Source organism: Oncorhynchus clarkii, chromosome 9, assembly GCF_045791955.1.
Source record: "Oncorhynchus clarkii lewisi isolate Uvic-CL-2024 chromosome 9, UVic_Ocla_1.0, whole genome shotgun sequence".
NCBI lineage: Eukaryota > Metazoa > Chordata > Actinopteri > Salmoniformes > Salmonidae > Oncorhynchus > Oncorhynchus clarkii.
In genome coordinates, this window is record NC_092155.1 from 8327947 (window position 1) to 8344460 (window position 16514).

Here is a 16514-nt window from a genome sequence, read left to right on the forward strand (position 1 = left end):
AGGTTGTATTAACTATAGTCTGCTGTAGGGGGGGTCTCAGGTTGTATTAACTATAGTCTGCTGTAGGGGGGGGTCTCAGGTTGTATTAACTATAGTCTGCTGTAGGGGGGGTCTCAGGTTGTATTAACTATAGTCTGCTGTAGGGGGGGTCTCAGGTTGTATTAACTATAGTCTGCTGTAGGGGGGGTCTCAGGTTGTATTAACTATAGTCTGCTGTAGGGGGGGTCTCAGGTTGTATTAACTATAGTCTGCTGTAGGGGGGGGGGTCTCAGGTTGTATTAACTATAGTCTGCTGTAGGGGGGGGTCTCAGGTTGTATTAACTATAGTCTGCTGTAGGGGGGGGTCTCAGGTTGTATTAACTATAGTCTGCTGTGGGGGGGGTCTCAGGTTGTATTAACTATAGTCTGCTGTAGGGGGGGTCTCAGGTTGTATTAACTATAGTCTGCTGTAGGGGGGGGGTCTCAGGTTGTATTAACTATAGTCTGCTGTAGGGGGGGTCTCAGGTTGTATTAACTATAGTCTGCTGTAGGGGGGGGGGTCTCAGGTTGTATTAACTATAGTCTGCTGTAGGGGGGGTCTCAGGTTGTATTAACTATAGTCTGCTGTAGGGGGGGGGTCTCAGGTTGTATTAACTATAGTCTGCTGTAGGGGGGGGGGGGGGTCTCAGGTTGTATTAACTATAGTCTGCTGTAGGGGGGGTCTCAGGTTGTATTAACTATAGTCTGCTGTAGGGGGGGGTCTCAGGTTGTATTAACTATAGTCTGCTGTAGGGTCTCAGGTTGTATTAACTATAGTCTGCTGTAGGGGGGGGTCTCAGGTTGTATTAACTATAGCCTGCTGTAGGGGGGGTCTCAGGTTGTATTAACTATAGTCTGCTGTAGGGGGGGGGGGGGGTCTCAGGTTGTATTAACTATAGTCTGCTGTAGGGGGGGGGGGTCTCAGGTTGTATTAACTATAGTCTGCTGTAGGGGGGGTCTCAGGTTGTATTAACTATAGTCTGCTGTAGGGGGGGTCTCAGGTTGTATTAACTATAGTCTGCTGTAGGGGGGGGGGTCTCAGGTTGTATTGACTATAGTCTGCTGTAGGGGGGGGGTCTCAGGTTGTATTAACTATAGTCTGCTGTAGGGGGGGGGGGTCTCAGGTTGTATTAACTATAGTCTGCTGTAGGGGGGGGGGGGGTCTCAGGTTGTATTAACTATAGTCTGCTGTAGGGGGGGGTCTCAGGTTGTATTAACTATAGTCTGCTGTAGGGGGGGGGGGGGTCTCAGGTTGTATTAACTATAGTCTGCTGTAGGGGGGGGTCTCAGGTTGTATTAACTATAGCCTGCTGTAGGGGGGGTCTCAGGTTGTATTAACTATAGTCTGCTGTAGGGGGGGGGGGGTCTCAGGTTGTATTAACTATAGTCTGCTGTAGGGGGGGGGGGTCTCAGGTTGTATTAACTATAGTCTGCTGTAGGGGGGGTCTCAGGTTGTATTAACTATAGTCTGCTGTAGGGGGGGTCTCAGGTTGTATTAACTATAGTCTGCTGTAGGGGGGGGGGGTCTCAGGTTGTATTAACTATAGTCTGCTGTAGGGTCTCAGGTTGTATTAACTATAGTCTGCTGTAGGGGGGGGGTCTCAGGTTGTATTAACTATAGTCTGCTGTAGGGGGGGGGTCTCAGGTTGTATTAACTATAGTCTGCTGTAGGGGGGGGGGGGTCTCAGGTTGTATTAACTATAGTCTGCTGTAGGGGGGGGGGGTCTCAGGTTGTATTGACTATAGTCTGCTGTAGGGGGGGGGTCTCAGGTTGTATTAACTATAGTCTGCTGTAGGGGGGGGGGTCTCAGGTTGTATTAACTATAGTCTGCTGTAGGGGGGGGGGGGGGTCTCAGGTTGTATTAACTATAGTCTGCTGTAGGGGGGGTCTCAGGTTGTATTAACTATAGTCTGCTGTAGGGGGGGGGTCTCAGGGGGGGGGGGGGGGTCTCAGGTTGTATTAACTATAGTCTGCTGTAGGGGGGGGGTCTCAGGTTGTATTAACTATAGTCTGCTGTAGGGGGGGTCTCAGGTTGTATTAACTATAGTCTGCTGTAGGGGGGGGTCTCAGGTTGTATTAACTATAGTCTGCTGTAGGGGGGGGTCTCAGGTTGTATTAACTATAGTCTGCTGTAGGGGGGGGTCTCAGGTTGTATTAACTATAGTCTGCTGTAGGGGGGGGGTCTCAGGTTGTATTAACTATTGTCTGCTGTAGGGGGGGGGGGTCTCAGGTTGTATTAACTATAGTCTGCTGTAGGGTCTCAGGTTGTATTAACTATAGTCTGCTGTAGGGGGGGTCTCAGGCTGTATTAACTATAGTCTGCTGTAGGGGGGGTCTCAGGTTGTATTAACTATAGTCTGCTGTAGGGGGGGGGGTCTCAGGTTGTATTAACTATAGTCTGCTGTAGGGGGGGGGTCTCAGGTTGTATTAACTATAGTCTGCTGTAGGGGGGGGGGGGTCTCAGGTTGTATTAACTATAGTCTGCTGTAGGGGGGGGGGGGTCTCAGGTTGTATTGACTATAGTCTGCTGTAGGGGGGGTCTCAGGTTGTATTAACTTTAGTCTGCTGTAGGGGGGGGTCTCAGGTTGTATTAACTATAGTCTGCTGTAGGGGGGGGGGTCTCAGGTTGTATTAACTATAGTCTGCTGTAGGGGGGGTCTCAGGTTGTATTAACTATAGTCTGCTGTAGGGGGGGGGTCTCAGGTTGTATTAACTATAGTCTGCTGTAGGGGGGGTCTCAGGTTGTATTAACTATAGTCTGCTGTAGGGGGGGGGTCTCAGGTTGTATTAACTATAGTCTGCTGTAGGGGGGGTCTCAGGTTGTATTAACTATAGTCTGCTGTAGGGGGGGGGTCTCAGGTTGTATTAACGATAGTCTGCTGTAGGGGGGGTCTCAGGTTGTATTAACTATAGTCTGCTGTAGGGGGGGTCTCAGGTTGTATTAACTATAGTCTGCTGTAGGGGGGGTCTCAGGTTGTATTAACTATAGTCTGCTGTAGGGGGGGGTCTCAGGTTGTATTAACTATAGTCTGCTGTAGGGGGGGGTCTCAGGTTGTATTAACTATAGTCTGCTGTAGGGGGGGGGGGGTCTCAGGTTGTATTAACTATAGTCTGCTGTAGGGGGGGGGGGTCTCAGGTTGTATTAACTATAGTCTGCTGTAGGGGGGGGGTCTCAGGTTGTATTAACTATAGTCTGCTGTAGGGGGGGTCTCAGGTTGTATTAACTATAGTCTGCTGTAGGGGGGGGGGTCTCAGGTTGTATTAACTATAGTCTGCTGTAGGGGGGGTCTCAGGTTGTATTAACTATAGTCTGCTGTAGGGGGGGGGTCTCAGGTTGTATTAACTATAGTCTGCTGTAGGGGGGGTCTCAGGTTGTATTAACTATAGTCTGCTGTAGGGGGGGTCTCAGGTTGTATTAACTATAGTCTGCTGTAGGGGGGGGGTCTCAGGTTGTATTAACTATAGTCTGCTGTAGGGGGGGTCTCAGGTTGTATTAACTATAGTCTGCTGTAGGGGGGGGGTCTCAGGTTGTATTAACTATAGTCTGCTGTAGGGGGGGGGTCTCAGGTTGTATTAACTATAGTCTGCTGTAGGGGGGGTCTCAGGTTGTATTAACTATAGTCTGCTGTAGGGGGGGTCTCAGGTTGTATTAACTATAGTCTGCTGTAGGGGGGGGGTCTCAGGTTGTATTAACTATAGTCTGCTGTAGGGGGGGTCTCAGGTTGTATTAACTATAGTCTGCTGTAGGGGGGGTCTCAGGTTGTATTAACTATAGTCTGCTGTAGGGGGGGGTCTCAGGTTGTATTAACTATAGTCTGCTGTAGGGGGGGTCTCAGGTTGTATTAACTATAGTCTGCTGTAGGGGGGGTCTCAGGTTGTATTAACTATAGTCTGCTGTAGGGGGGGTCTCAGGTTGTATTAACTATAGTCTGCTGTAGGGGGGGTCTCAGGTTGTATTAACTATAGTCTGCTGTAGGGGGGGGGGGGGGGGGTCTCAGGTTGTATTAACTATAGTCTGCTGTAGGGGGGGGTCTCAGGTTGTATTAACTATAGTCTGCTGTAGGGGGGGGTCTCAGGTTGTATTAACTATAGTCTGCTGTAGGGGGGGGTCTCAGGTTGTATTAACTATAGTCTGCTGTAGGGGGGGTCTCAGGTTGTATTAACTATAGTCTGCTGTAGGGGGGGGGTCTCAGGTTGTATTAACTATAGTCTGCTGTAGGGGGGGTCTCAGGTTGTATTAACTATAGTCTGCTGTAGGGGGGGGGTCTCAGGTTGTATTAACTATAGTCTGCTGTAGGGGGGGTCTCAGGTTGTATTAACTATAGTCTGCTGTAGGGGGGGGTCTCAGGTTGTATTAACTATAGTCTGCTGTAGGGGGGGGGGGTCTCAGGTTGTATTAACTATAGTCTGCTGTAGGGGGGGTCTCAGGTTGTATTAACTATAGTGTGCTGTAGGGGGGGGGTCTCAGGTTGTATTAACTATAGTCTGCTGTAGGGTCTCAGGTTGTATTAACTATAGTCTGCTGTAGGGGGGGGTCTCAGGTTGTATTAACTATAGCCTGCTGTAGGGGGGGTCTCAGGTTGTATTAACTATAGTCTGCTGTAGGGGGGGGGGGGGGGGGGTCTCAGGTTGTATTAACTATAGTCTGCTGTAGGGGGGGGGGGGGGTCTCAGGTTGTATTAACTATAGTCTGCTTTAGGGTCTCAGGTTGTATTGACTATAGGTCTGCTGTAGGGGGGGTCTCAGGTTGTATTAACTATAGTCTGCTGTAGGGGGGGTCTCAGGTTGTATTAACTATAGTCTGCTGTAGGGGGGGGGGGGTCTCAGGTTGTATTAACTATAGTCTGCTGTAGGGGGGGTCTCAGGTTGTATTAACTATAGTCTGCTGTAGGGGGGGTCTCAGGTTGTATTAACTATAGTCTGCTGTAGGGGGGGGGGGGTCTCAGGTTGTATTAACTATAGTCTGCTGTAGGGTCTCAGGTTGTATTAACTATAGTCTGCTGTAGGGGGGGGGTCTCAGGTTGTATTAACTATAGTCTGCTGTAGGGGGGGGGGGGTCTCAGGTTGTATTAACTATAGTCTGCTGTAGGGGGGGGGGGGGGGTCTCAGGTTGTATTGACTATAGTCTGCTGTAGGGGGGGGGTCTCAGGTTGTATTAACTATAGTCTGCTGTAGGGGGGGGGGGGGGTCTCAGGTTGTATTAACTATAGTCTGCTGTAGGGGGGGGGGGGTCTCAGGTTGTATTAACTATAGTCTGCTGTAGGGGGGGGGGGTCTCAGGTTGTATTAACTATAGTCTGCTGTAGGGGGGGTCTCAGGTTGTATTAACTATAGTCTGCTGTAGGGGGGGGGGGGTCTCAGGTTGTATTAACTATAGTCTGCTGTAGGGGGGGGGGGTCTCAGGTTGTATTAACTATAGTCTGCTGTAGGGGGGGTCTCAGGTTGTATTAACTATAGTCTGCTGTAGGGGGGGGTCTCAGGTTGTATTAACTATAGTCTGCTGTAGGGGGGGGTCTCAGGTTGTATTAACTATAGTCTGCTGTAGGGGGGGGGTCTCAGGTTGTATTAACTATTGTCTGCTGTAGGGGGGGGGGTCTCAGGTTGTATTAACTATAGTCTGCTGTAGGGTCTCAGGTTGTATTAACTATAGTCTGCTGTAGGGGGGGGTCTCAGGTTGTATTAACTATAGTCTGCTGTAGGGGGGGGGTCTCAGGTTGTATTAACTATAGTCTGCTGTAGGGGGGGGGGTCTCAGGTTGTATTAACTATAGTCTGCTGTAGGGGGGGGGGGGGTCTCAGGTTGTATTAACTATAGTCTGCTGTAGGGGGGGTCTCAGGTTGTATTAACTATAGTCTGCTGTAGGGGGGGGGGGGTCTCAGGTTGTATTAACTATAGTCTGCTGTAGGGGGGGGTCTCAGGTTGTATTAACTATAGTCTGCTGTAGGGGGGGTCTCAGGTTGTATTAACTATAGTCTGCTGTAGGGGGGGGTCTCAGGTTGTATTAACTATAGTCTGCTGTAGGGGGGGGTCTCAGGTTGTATTAACTATAGTCTGCTGTAGGGGGGGGGGTCTCAGGTTGTATTAACTATTGTCTGCTGTAGGGGGGGGGGTCTCAGGTTGTATTAACTATAGTCTGCTGTAGGGTCTCAGGTTGTATTAACTATAGTCTGCTGTAGGGGGGGTCTCAGGCTGTATTAACTATAGTCTGCTGTAGGGGGGGTCTCAGGTTGTATTAACTATAGTCTGCTGTAGGGGGGGGGTCTCAGGTTGTATTAACTATAGTCTGCTGTAGGGGGGGTCTCAGGTTGTATTAACTATAGTCTGCTGTAGGGGGGGGGTCTCAGGTTGTATTAACTATAGTCTGCTGTAGGGGGGGTCTCAGGTTGTATTAACTATAGTCTGCTGTAGGGGGGGGGGGTCTCAGGTTGTATTAACTATAGTCTGCTGTAGGGGGGGGGTCTCAGGTTGTATTAACTATAGTCTGCTGTAGGGGGGGGGTCTCAGGTTGTATTAACTATAGTCTGCTGTAGGGTCTCAGGTTGTATTGACTATAGTCTGCTGTAGGGGGGGTCTCAGGTTGTATTAACTTTAGTCTGCTGTAGGGGGGGGTCTCAGGTTGTATTAACTATAGTCTGCTGTAGGGGGGGGGGTCTCAGGTTGTATTAACTATAGTCTGCTGTAGGGGGGGTCTCAGGTTGTATTAACTATAGTCTGCTGTAGGGGGGGGGGTCTCAGGTTGTATTAACTATAGTCTGCTGTAGGGGGGGGGTCTCAGGTTGTATTAACTATAGTCTGCTGTAGGGGGGGGGGTCTCAGGTTGTATTAACTATAGTCTGCTGTAGGGTCTCAGGTTGTATTGACTATAGTCTGCTGTAGGGGGGGGGGGTCTCAGGTTGTATTAACTATAGTCTGCTGTAGGGGGGGTCTCAGGTTGTATTAACTATAGTCTGCTGTAGGGGGGGGTCTCAGGTTGTATTAACTATAGTCTGCTGTAGGGGGGGGGGGGTCTCAGGTTGTATTAACTATAGTCTGCTGTAGGGGGGGTCTCAGGTTGTATTAACTATAGTCTGCTGTAGGGGGGGGGGTCTCAGGTTGTATTAACTATAGTCTGCTGTAGGGGGGGTCTCAGGTTGTATTAACTATAGTCTGCTGTAGGGGGGGTCTCAGGTTGTATTAACTATAGTCTGCTGTAGGGGGGGTCTCAGGTTGTATTAACTATAGTCTGCTGTAGGGGGGGTCTCAGGTTGTATTAACTATAGTCTGCTGTAGGGTCTCAGGTTGTATTAACTATAGTCTGCTGTAGGGGGGGTCTCAGGTTGTATTAACTATAGTCTGCTGTAGGGGGGGGTCTCAGGTTGTATTAACTATAGTCTGCTGTAGGGGGGGTCTCAGGTTGTATTAACTATAGTCTGCTGTAGGGGGGGGTCTCAGGTTGTATTAACTATAGTCTGCTGTAGGGGGGGGTCTCAGGTTGTATTAACTATAGTCTGCTGTAGGGGGGGGGGGGTCTCAGGTTGTATTAACTATAGTCTGCTGTAGGGGGGGGGTCTCAGGTTGTATTAACTATAGTCTGCTGTAGGGGGGGGGTCTCAGGTTGTATTAACTATAGTCTGCTGTAGGGGGGGTCTCAGGTTGTATTAACTATAGTCTGCTGTAGGGGGGGGGGTCTCAGGTTGTATTAACTATAGTCTGCTGTAGGGGGGGTCTCAGGTTGTATTAACTATAGTCTGCTGTAGGGGGGGGGTCTCAGGTTGTATTAACTATAGTCTGCTGTAGGGGGGGTCTCAGGTTGTATTAACTATAGTCTGCTGTAGGGGGGGTCTCAGGTTGTATTAACTATAGTCTGCTGTAGGGGGGGGGTCTCAGGTTGTATTAACTATAGTCTGCTGTAGGGGGGGTCTCAGGTTGTATTAACTATAGTCTGCTGTAGGGGGGGGGGGTCTCAGGTTGTATTAACTATAGTCTGCTGTAGGGGGGGGGTCTCAGGTTGTATTAACTATAGTCTGCTGTAGGGGGGGTCTCAGGTTGTATTAACTATAGTCTGCTGTAGGGGGGGTCTCAGGTTGTATTAACTATAGTCTGCTGTAGGGGGGGTCTCAGGTTGTATTAACTATAGTCTGCTGTAGGGGGGGGGTCTCAGGTTGTATTAACTATAGTCTGCTGTAGGGGGGGTCTCAGGTTGTATTAACTATAGTCTGCTGTAGGGGGGGTCTCAGGTTGTATTAACTATAGTCTGCTGTAGGGGGGGTCTCAGGTTGTATTAACTATAGTCTGCTGTAGGGGGGGGTCTCAGGTTGTATTAACTATAGTCTGCTGTAGGGGGGGGGTCTCAGGTGTACCTGTGTATTAACTATAGCCTGCTGTAGGGGGGGGGGGTCTCAGGTGTACCTGTGTATTAACTATAGCCTGCTGTAGCGTGGTCTCAGGTAAACTCAGGTGAGCAGCAGCAGAACCACACTCCTCCACCAGGTAGATGGGCTTCTGTAGACCACACCTCTTCAGACGAAACTGAGAGAGAGGTGGAGAGGATGAAATGTCTGAAAACTAACTGCAGGGAAAAAGCAGTATGTTGATGAATCCTGCACACACACACACACACACACACACACACACACCTTCTGTTCCCTGAATCGTCCGTCGATGATGCTACCACACAAGTCGTCCATCCTCTTCCTCTCGATGATGTAATCAAGCACCAGCTCCCTACTTGGAGGGGCACGCAACTGACCTGGAGGGGGAGGGAATGAGAGAAAGGGAGAGAGAGGGAGAGAGAGGGAAAAAGAGGGAGGAAGAGTAGGTTGAAATTAAAATAGTGGATATTCAAAAGAACCTGTCAAAAAGTATTTAAAGTATTTAAAGTATTAAAGTATTTAAAGTATATAAAGTATTAAAAGTATTAAAGTATAAAAGTATTAACGTATTAAAGTATTAAAAGTATTTAAAGTATTTATATTATTTAAAGTATTTAAAGTATTTATAGTATTTAAAGTATTTATAGTATTTCAAGTATTTATAGTATTTCAAGTATTTCAAGTATTTATAGTATTTAAAGTATTTATAGTATTTAAAGTATTTAAAGTATTTATAGTATTTAAAGTATTTAAAGTATTTATAGTATTAAAGTATTTAAAGTATTTATAGTATTTAAAGTATTTATAGTATTTATAGTATTTAAAGTATTTATAGTAGACTTGTAATAGACTTGTAGTACCCAGGGGGAAACAGACTCTTAGTACCCAGGGGGAAAACAGACTCTTAGTACCCAGGGGGAAAACAGACTCTTAGTACCCAGGGGGAAAACAGACTCTTAGTACCCAGGAGGAAACAGACTTTTAGTACCCAGGGGGAAAACAGACTTTTAGTACCCAGGGGGAAAACAGACTTTTAGTACCCAGGGGGAAAACAGACTTTTAGTACCCAGGGGGAAAACAGACTTTTAGTACCCAGGGGGAAAACAGACTTTTAGTACCCAGGGGGAAAACAGACTTTTAGTACCCAGGGGGAAAACAGACTTTTAGTACCCAGGGGGAAAACAGACTTTTAGTACCCAGGGGGAAAACAGACTTTTAGTACCCAGGGGGAAAACAGACTTTTAGTACCCAGGGGGAAAACAGACTTTTAGTACCCAGGGGGAAAACAGACTTTTAGTACCCAGGGGGAAACAGGCGTTTAGTACCCAGGGGGAAACAGGCGTTTAGTACCCAGGGGGAAACAGGCGTTTAGTACCCAGGGGGAAACAGGCGTTTAGTACTCAGGGGGAAACAGGCGTTTAGTACCCAGGGGGAAACAGGCGTTTAGTACCCAGGGGGAAACAGACTTTTAGTACCCAGGGGGAAACAGACTTTTAGTACCCAGGGGGAAACAGACTTTTAGTACCCAGGGGGAAACAGACTTAGTACCCAGGGGAAAAGACGAGCTCAGTGTTACCTGACACGGGAGCGACCCTCTCCTTGGCCACCCACAGGAAGTCACCTACGTTTAACTTCCTGACATCAAAGGTTACGCCGTTCCTCTGCAGCTCCTTCACCAGCTCCTGCTTACAGGCCGTGCTGCCCCTACACACACACACACACACACACACACACACACACACACGAGGAATGCATTAACACACACTAGGGCTGGGAATTACCAAGGATCTCACGATAACATATTATCATGACAATTAGGTGCTGACACGCATTGTGAATCTCATGATTCTATCTGCATTGTGATTCTATCTGCATTGTGATTCTATCTGCATTGTGATTCTATCTGCATTGTGATTCTCATGATTCTACACGCATTGTGATTCTCATGATTCTATCTGCATTGTGATTCTATCTGCATTGTGATTCTATCTGCATTGTGATTCTCATGATTCTAGATGCATTGTGATTCTATCTGCATTGTGATTCTCATGATTCTACACGCATTGTGATTCTCATGATTCTATCTGCATTGCGATTCTATCTGCATTGCGATTCTATCTGCATTGCGATTCTATCTGCATTGCGATTCTATCTGCATTGCGATTCTATCTGCATTGCGATTCTATCTGCATTGCGATTGGATACTGTGATCGTATTTGCTATTGGGATGTTCCCAACATATTCCTCACCATACGGTGCTTGAGACAAGAGAGAGTCATTAGAAAAGTACTTTTGATCCGTCATGGAAACACAAGGCCTGAAAACTAAATTGTCTCCCTATTTAAAAAAGATGGAGAACTATGAAGGAAATATACTGGACATTTGGTGCAGGTACCGCCAACGATCGCAAAAATAATATGATATATAGTCGAAAAATAATATCCCGATATGTATCTATCGATTTTTCCCCCACCACTAGCGCACATACATGTTGTGTCTACCCAGAAACCTCAAACTCAACCACACAGACAGACACACAGACAGACCTCTTACCCAGTAGTCTCAATGAAGTCCACACATAGCACAATGTCATAACTGCCTGGGTACAGACAGCCTCCAGCCGGCCTAGTCTTTGTCTCTGCAGCCTGGGGCTTTTCTGAGGAGTTTACCCCAGGCACCTCACTCCCTCTCTGGGCAACATAGGCTGCCGGGTCAGGCCCCGCTATGGGCCTACCACAGGCCGAGAGAAATAGAGAAACGAATCTTAGTCAAATACATTACTACAATTATCAAACAAAACCCATCAAAACACCAATGATAAAACATAATTTGTGTCTCTCGTTCACTCACTCTGTTCTCTTCTTTTTCTCATCTTCCTTGGCAGTAAGGTCAACGCCAGGCCCACTTCCCTCCTCTTCTTCCCTCACGTCACTCCTCCTGTCCTCTTCTTGTTCTCTCTCTCCGTCTTCTAGTCTCTCTGCCAGGGCCAAACCCAGCTCAGTCAGAGAATACCTAGGAGAGGGGGATGAGGGACAGAGAGAGAGAGATGGAAAGAGATCACTACAGGGTACCAGACAAAGTGACAGATGAAGAGGAACAAACGAGGAAGAAAGAACATGGAGAGTTTTAAAAAGAAGAGGAGGTGATCATCTTGTGGTTTACCTGGCGGGGTTGTGTGTCTTCAGGACCAAGTCTTTCTGTATCAGTGTGCTCACTGAGGACCAGGCTGTGTATTTACTACCCAGATCAGGCTACAGGCAACGAGAGGCAGGAGAGGACAGGGGGAGGGGGACAGGAGGACAAGAAGACAGGAGGACAGGAGGACAGGAGGACAGGAGGGTGGTGGACAGGAGGACAGGAGGGAGGGGGACAGGAGGAAGGGGGACAGGAGGACAGGAGGGAGGAGGACAGGAGGACAGGGGGACAGGAGGACAGGAGGGAGGGGGACAGGAGGACAGGAGGGAGGAGGACAGGAGGAAGGGGGACAGGAGGAAGGGGGACAGGAGGACAGGAGGGAGGGGGGCAGGAGGACAGGGGGACAGGAGGACAGGGGGACAGGGGGACAGGGAAAGTCATTGATTGTTTGTGCTAGCATGACAAGAGACCTCAAGAGCAACGCTGTCTGAATGTGGTAGCAACGCTGTCTGAATGTGGTAGCAACGCTGTCTGAATGTGGTAGCAACGCTGTCTGAATGTGGTAGCAACGCTGTCTGAATGTGGTAGCAACGCTGTCTGAATGTGGTAGCAACATTGTCTGAATGTGGCTCAGACTCACCACAGAGAAGGACTTGTCAGACAGATGCTGGGCCTCAGCCTGCAGCTCCAGTTTAAACATAAATCCCTTACCCCCAGGAACCTAGAGAGAGGAAAAGGACAGGGGAGAGGGGAGGAGAGAGGACAGGGACAGGGGAGAGAGGACAGGGGAGAGGGGGGAGAGAGGACAGGGAGAGAGGGGACAGGGGAGAGGGGGAGAGGGGAGAGAGGAGAGAGGGGACAGGGGAGAGAGGACAGGGGTAGGAGAGAGAGGACAGGGGAGAGGGGGAGAGGGGAGAGAGGAGAGAGGGGACAGGGGAGAGAGGACAGGGGGAGGAGAGAGAGGACAGGGGAGAGGGGGAGCGGGGAGAGAGGAGAGAGGGGACAGGGGAGAGAGGACAGGGGTAGGAGAGAGAGGACAGGGGAGAGGGGGAGAGGGGGAGAGAGAGAGGGGACAGGGGAGAGAGGACAGGGGTAGGAGAGAGAGAGGACAGGGGAGAGGGGACAGGGGAGAGGGGGAGGGGAGAGAGGACAGGGGGAGGGGAGAGAGGACAGGGGGAGGGGAGAGAGGACAGGGGGAGGGGAGAGAGGACAGGGGGAGGGGAGAGAGGACAGGGGGAGGGGAGAGAGGACAGGGGAGAGGGGACAGGGGGAGAGGGGACAGGGGGAGAGGGGAGAGAGGAGAGAGGGGACAGGGGAGAGAGGACAGGGGAGAGGGGGAGAGGGGAGAGAGGAGAGAGGGGACAGGGGAGAGGGGACAGGGGAGAGAGGAGAGAGGAGAGAGGGGACAGGGGAGAGGGGACAGGGGAGAGAGGAGAGAGGGGAAGGAGAGAGAGGACAGGGGAGAGGGGAGAGAGGGGACAGGGGAGAGGGGACAGGGGTAGGAGAGAGAGGACAGGGGTAGGAGAGAGAGGACAGGGGTAGGAGAGAGAGGACAGGGGAGAGGGGAGAGAGGACAGGGGGAGGGGAGAGAGGACAGGGGGAGGGGAGAGAGGACAGGGGGAGGGGAGAGAGGATAGGGGGAGGGGGGAGGGGAGAGAGGACAGGGGGAGGGGAGAGAGGACATCAACGTCACAAGTCTGACAAACCAAAACAGCATCTTACTTACATTTACTGGGAATCACAGATAATTCTGCTTTTGATAGAGGAGGGAAAGATGAAGGATTGGGAGAGAGGCACAGGGAGTGAGGGGACAGGGAGCGAGGGGAGAGGGACAGGGAGCGAGGGGACAGGGAGCGTGGGGACAGGGAGCGTGGGGACAGGGAGCGTGGGGACAGGGAGCGAGGGGACAGGGAGCGAGGGGACAGGGAGCGTGGGGAGAGGGACAGGGAGCGTGGGGAGAGGGACAGGGAGCATGGGGAGAGGGACAGGGAGCATGGGGAGAGGGACAGGGAGCGTGGGGACAGGGACAGGGAGCGTGGGGACAGGGACAGGGAGCGTGGGGACAGGGAGCGTGGGGAGAGGGACAGGGAGCGTGGGGAGAGGGACAGGGAGCGTGGGGAGAGGGACAGGGAGCGTGGGGACAGGGAGCGTGGGGACAGGGAGCGAGGGGAGAGGGACAGGGAGCGTGGGGAGAGGGACAGGGAGCGTGGGGAGAGGGACAGGGAGCGTGGGGACAGGGACAGGGAGCGAGGGACAGGGAGCGTGGGGAGAGGGACAGGGAGCGTGGGGAGAGGGACAGGGAGCGTGGGGACAGAGAGCGAGGGGACAGGGACAGGGAGCGAGGGGACAGAGAGCGAGGGGACAGAGAGCGAGGGGACAGAGAGCGAGGGGACAGGGACAGGGAGCGAGGGGACAGAGAGCGAGGGGACAGAGAGCGAGGGGAGAGGGACAGGGAGCGTGGGGAGAGGGACAGGGAGCGAGGGGAGAGGGACAGGGAGCGAGGGACAGGGAGCGAGGGGAGAGGGACAGGGAGCGAGGGACAGGGAGCGTGGGGAGAGGGACAGGGAGCTTGGGGAGAGGGACAGGGAGCGTGGGGACAGGGAGCGTGGGGACAGGGAGCGTGGGGACAGGGAGCGTGGGGAGAGTGACAGGGAGCGTGGGGAGAGTGACAGGGAGCGTGGGGAGAGTGACAGGGAGCGTGGGGAGAGTGACAGGGAGCGTGGGGAGAGTGACAGGGAGCGTGGGGAGAGTGACAGGGAGCGTGGGGAGAGGGAGAGGGAGCGTGGGGAGAGTGACAGGGAGCGTGGGGAGAGGGAGAGGGAGCGTGGGGAGAGTGACAGGGAGCGTGGGGAGAGGGAGAGGGAGCGTGGGGAGAGTGACAAGGAGGGAGAGGGAGCGTGGGGAGAGGGAGAGGGAGCGTGGGGAGAGGGAGAGGGAGCGTGGGGAGAGTGACAGGGAGCGTGGGGAGAGGGAGAGGGAGCGTGGGGAGAGGGAGAGGGAGCGTGGGGAGAGGGACAGGGAGCGTGGGGAGAGGGACAGGGAGCGTGGGGAGAGGGACAGGGGGAGAGGGACAGGGGGAGAGGGAGCGAGGAGAGGGACAGGGAGCGTGGGGAGAGGGACAGGGAGCGTGGGGAGAGGGACAGGGAGCGTGGGGAGAGGGACAGGGAGCGAGGGGACAGGGAGAGAGGGGACAGGGAGCGAGGGGACAGAGAGCGAGGGGACAGGGAGCGAGGGGACAGGGAGCGAGGGGACAGGGCGCGAGGGGCCCGGGGGCGCGGGGACCGGGAGCGAGGGGACAGGGAGCGAGGGGACAGGGAGCGAGGGGACAGGGAGCGAGGGGACAGGGAGCGAGGGGACAGGGAGCGAGGGGACAGGGAGCGAGGGGACAGGGAGCGAGGGGACAGGGAGCGAGGGGACAGGGAGCGAGGGGACAGGGAGCGAGGGGACAGGGACAGGGAGCGAGGGGAGGGGGACAGGGAGCGTGGGGAGAGGGACAGGGAGCGTGGCGAGAGGGACAGGGAGCGTGGGGAGAGGGACAGGGAGCGTGGGGAGAGGGACAGGGAGCGTGGGGAGAGGGACAGGGAGCGTGGGGAGAGGGACAGGGAGCGTGGGGAGAGGGACAGGGAGCGTGGGGAGAGGGACAGGGAGCGTGGGGAGAGGGACAGGGAGCGAGGGGAGAGAGAGCGAGGGGAGAGAGAGCGAGGGGAGAGAGAGCGGGGGGACAGAGAGCGGGGGGACAGAGAGCGGGGGGACAGAGAGCGGGGGGACAGAGAGCGGGGGGACAGAGAGCGAGGGGACAGGGAGCGAGGGGACAGGGAGCGAGGGGACAGGGAGCGAGGGGACAGGGAGCGAGGGGACAGGGAGCGAGGAGACAGGGAGCGAGGGGACAGGGAGCGAGGGGACAGGGAGCGAGGGGACAGGGAGCGAGGGGACAGGGAGCGAGGGGACAGGGAGCGAGAGGACAGGGAGCGAGGGGACAGGGAGCGAGGGGACAGGGAGCGAGGGGACAGAGAGCGAGGGGACAGAGAGCGAGGGGACAGAGAGCGAGGGGACAGAGAGCGAGGGGACAGAGAGCGAGGGGACAGAGAGCGAGGGGACAGAGAGCGAGGGGACAGAGAGCGAGGGGACAGAGAGCGAGGGGACAGGGACAGGGAGCGAGGGGACAGGGACAGGGAGCGAGGGGACAGGGACAGGGAGCGAGGGGACTGAGAGCGAGGGGACAGAGAGCGAGGGGAGAGGGACAGGGAGCGTGGGGAGAGGGACAGGGAGCGAGGGGAGAGGGACAGGGAGCGAGGGGAGAGGGACAGGGAGCAAGGGACAGGGAGCGTGGGGAGAGGGACAGGGAGCGTGGGGAGAGGGACAGGGAGCGTGGGGAGAGGGACAGGGAGCGTGGGGAGAGGGACAGGGAGCGTGGGGAGAGGGACAGGGAGCGTGGGGAGAGGGACAGGGAGCGTGGGGAGAGGGACAGGGAGCGAGGGGACAGGGAGCGAGGGGACAGGGAGCGAGGGGACAGGGAGCGAGGGGACAGGGAGCGAGGGGAAAGGGAGCGAGGGGAAAGGGAGCGAGGGGAAAGGGAGCGAGGGGAAAGGGAGCGAGGGGAAAGGGAGCGAGGGGAAAGGGAGCGAGGGGAAAGGGAGCGAGGGGACAGGGAGCGAGGGGACAGGGAGCGAGGGGAAAGGGACAGGGAGCGAGGGGAGAGGGACGGAGAGGGACAGGGAGCGAGGGGAAAGGGAGCGAGGGGAAAGGGAGCGAGGAGAAAGGGAGCGAGGAGAAAGGGAGCGAGGGGACAGGGAGCGAGGGGAGAGTGACAGGGAGCGTGGGGAGAGTGACAGGGAGCGTGGGGAGAGGGACAGGAGCGTGGGGAGAGGGACAGGGAGCGTGGGGAGAGGGACAGGGAGCGTGGGGAGAGGGACAGGGAGCTTGGGGAGAGGGACAGGGAGCGTGGGGACAGGGAGCGTGGGGACAGGGAGCGAGGGGACAGGGAGCGTGGGGACAGGGACAGGGGGGAGA

The 16514-nt window shown here is 53.6% G+C and overlaps 1 protein-coding gene across 14 annotated transcripts in view; it reads right to left on the reverse strand.

The window, feature by feature from the left end:
- LOC139415820 (MUS81 structure-specific endonuclease subunit) overlaps window positions 1–16514 on the reverse strand; it is a 37975-nt gene that overhangs the window by 13425 nt on the left and 8036 nt on the right. For all 14 annotated transcript variants that reach the window (XM_071163946.1, XM_071163948.1, XM_071163947.1 and 11 more), the window contains exons 5-11: window positions 12145–12225; window positions 11532–11620; window positions 11220–11381; window positions 10923–11099; window positions 9946–10073; window positions 8634–8746; window positions 8407–8526 (exon numbers count right to left, since the gene is read on the reverse strand). In XM_071163946.1, coding sequence (XP_071020047.1) covers window positions 8407–8526; window positions 8634–8746; window positions 9946–10073; window positions 10923–11099; window positions 11220–11381; window positions 11532–11620; window positions 12145–12225 — 870 coding nt within the window. The remainder of the gene's footprint in view (window positions 1–8406; window positions 8527–8633; window positions 8747–9945; window positions 10074–10922; window positions 11100–11219; window positions 11382–11531; window positions 11621–12144; window positions 12226–16514) is intronic.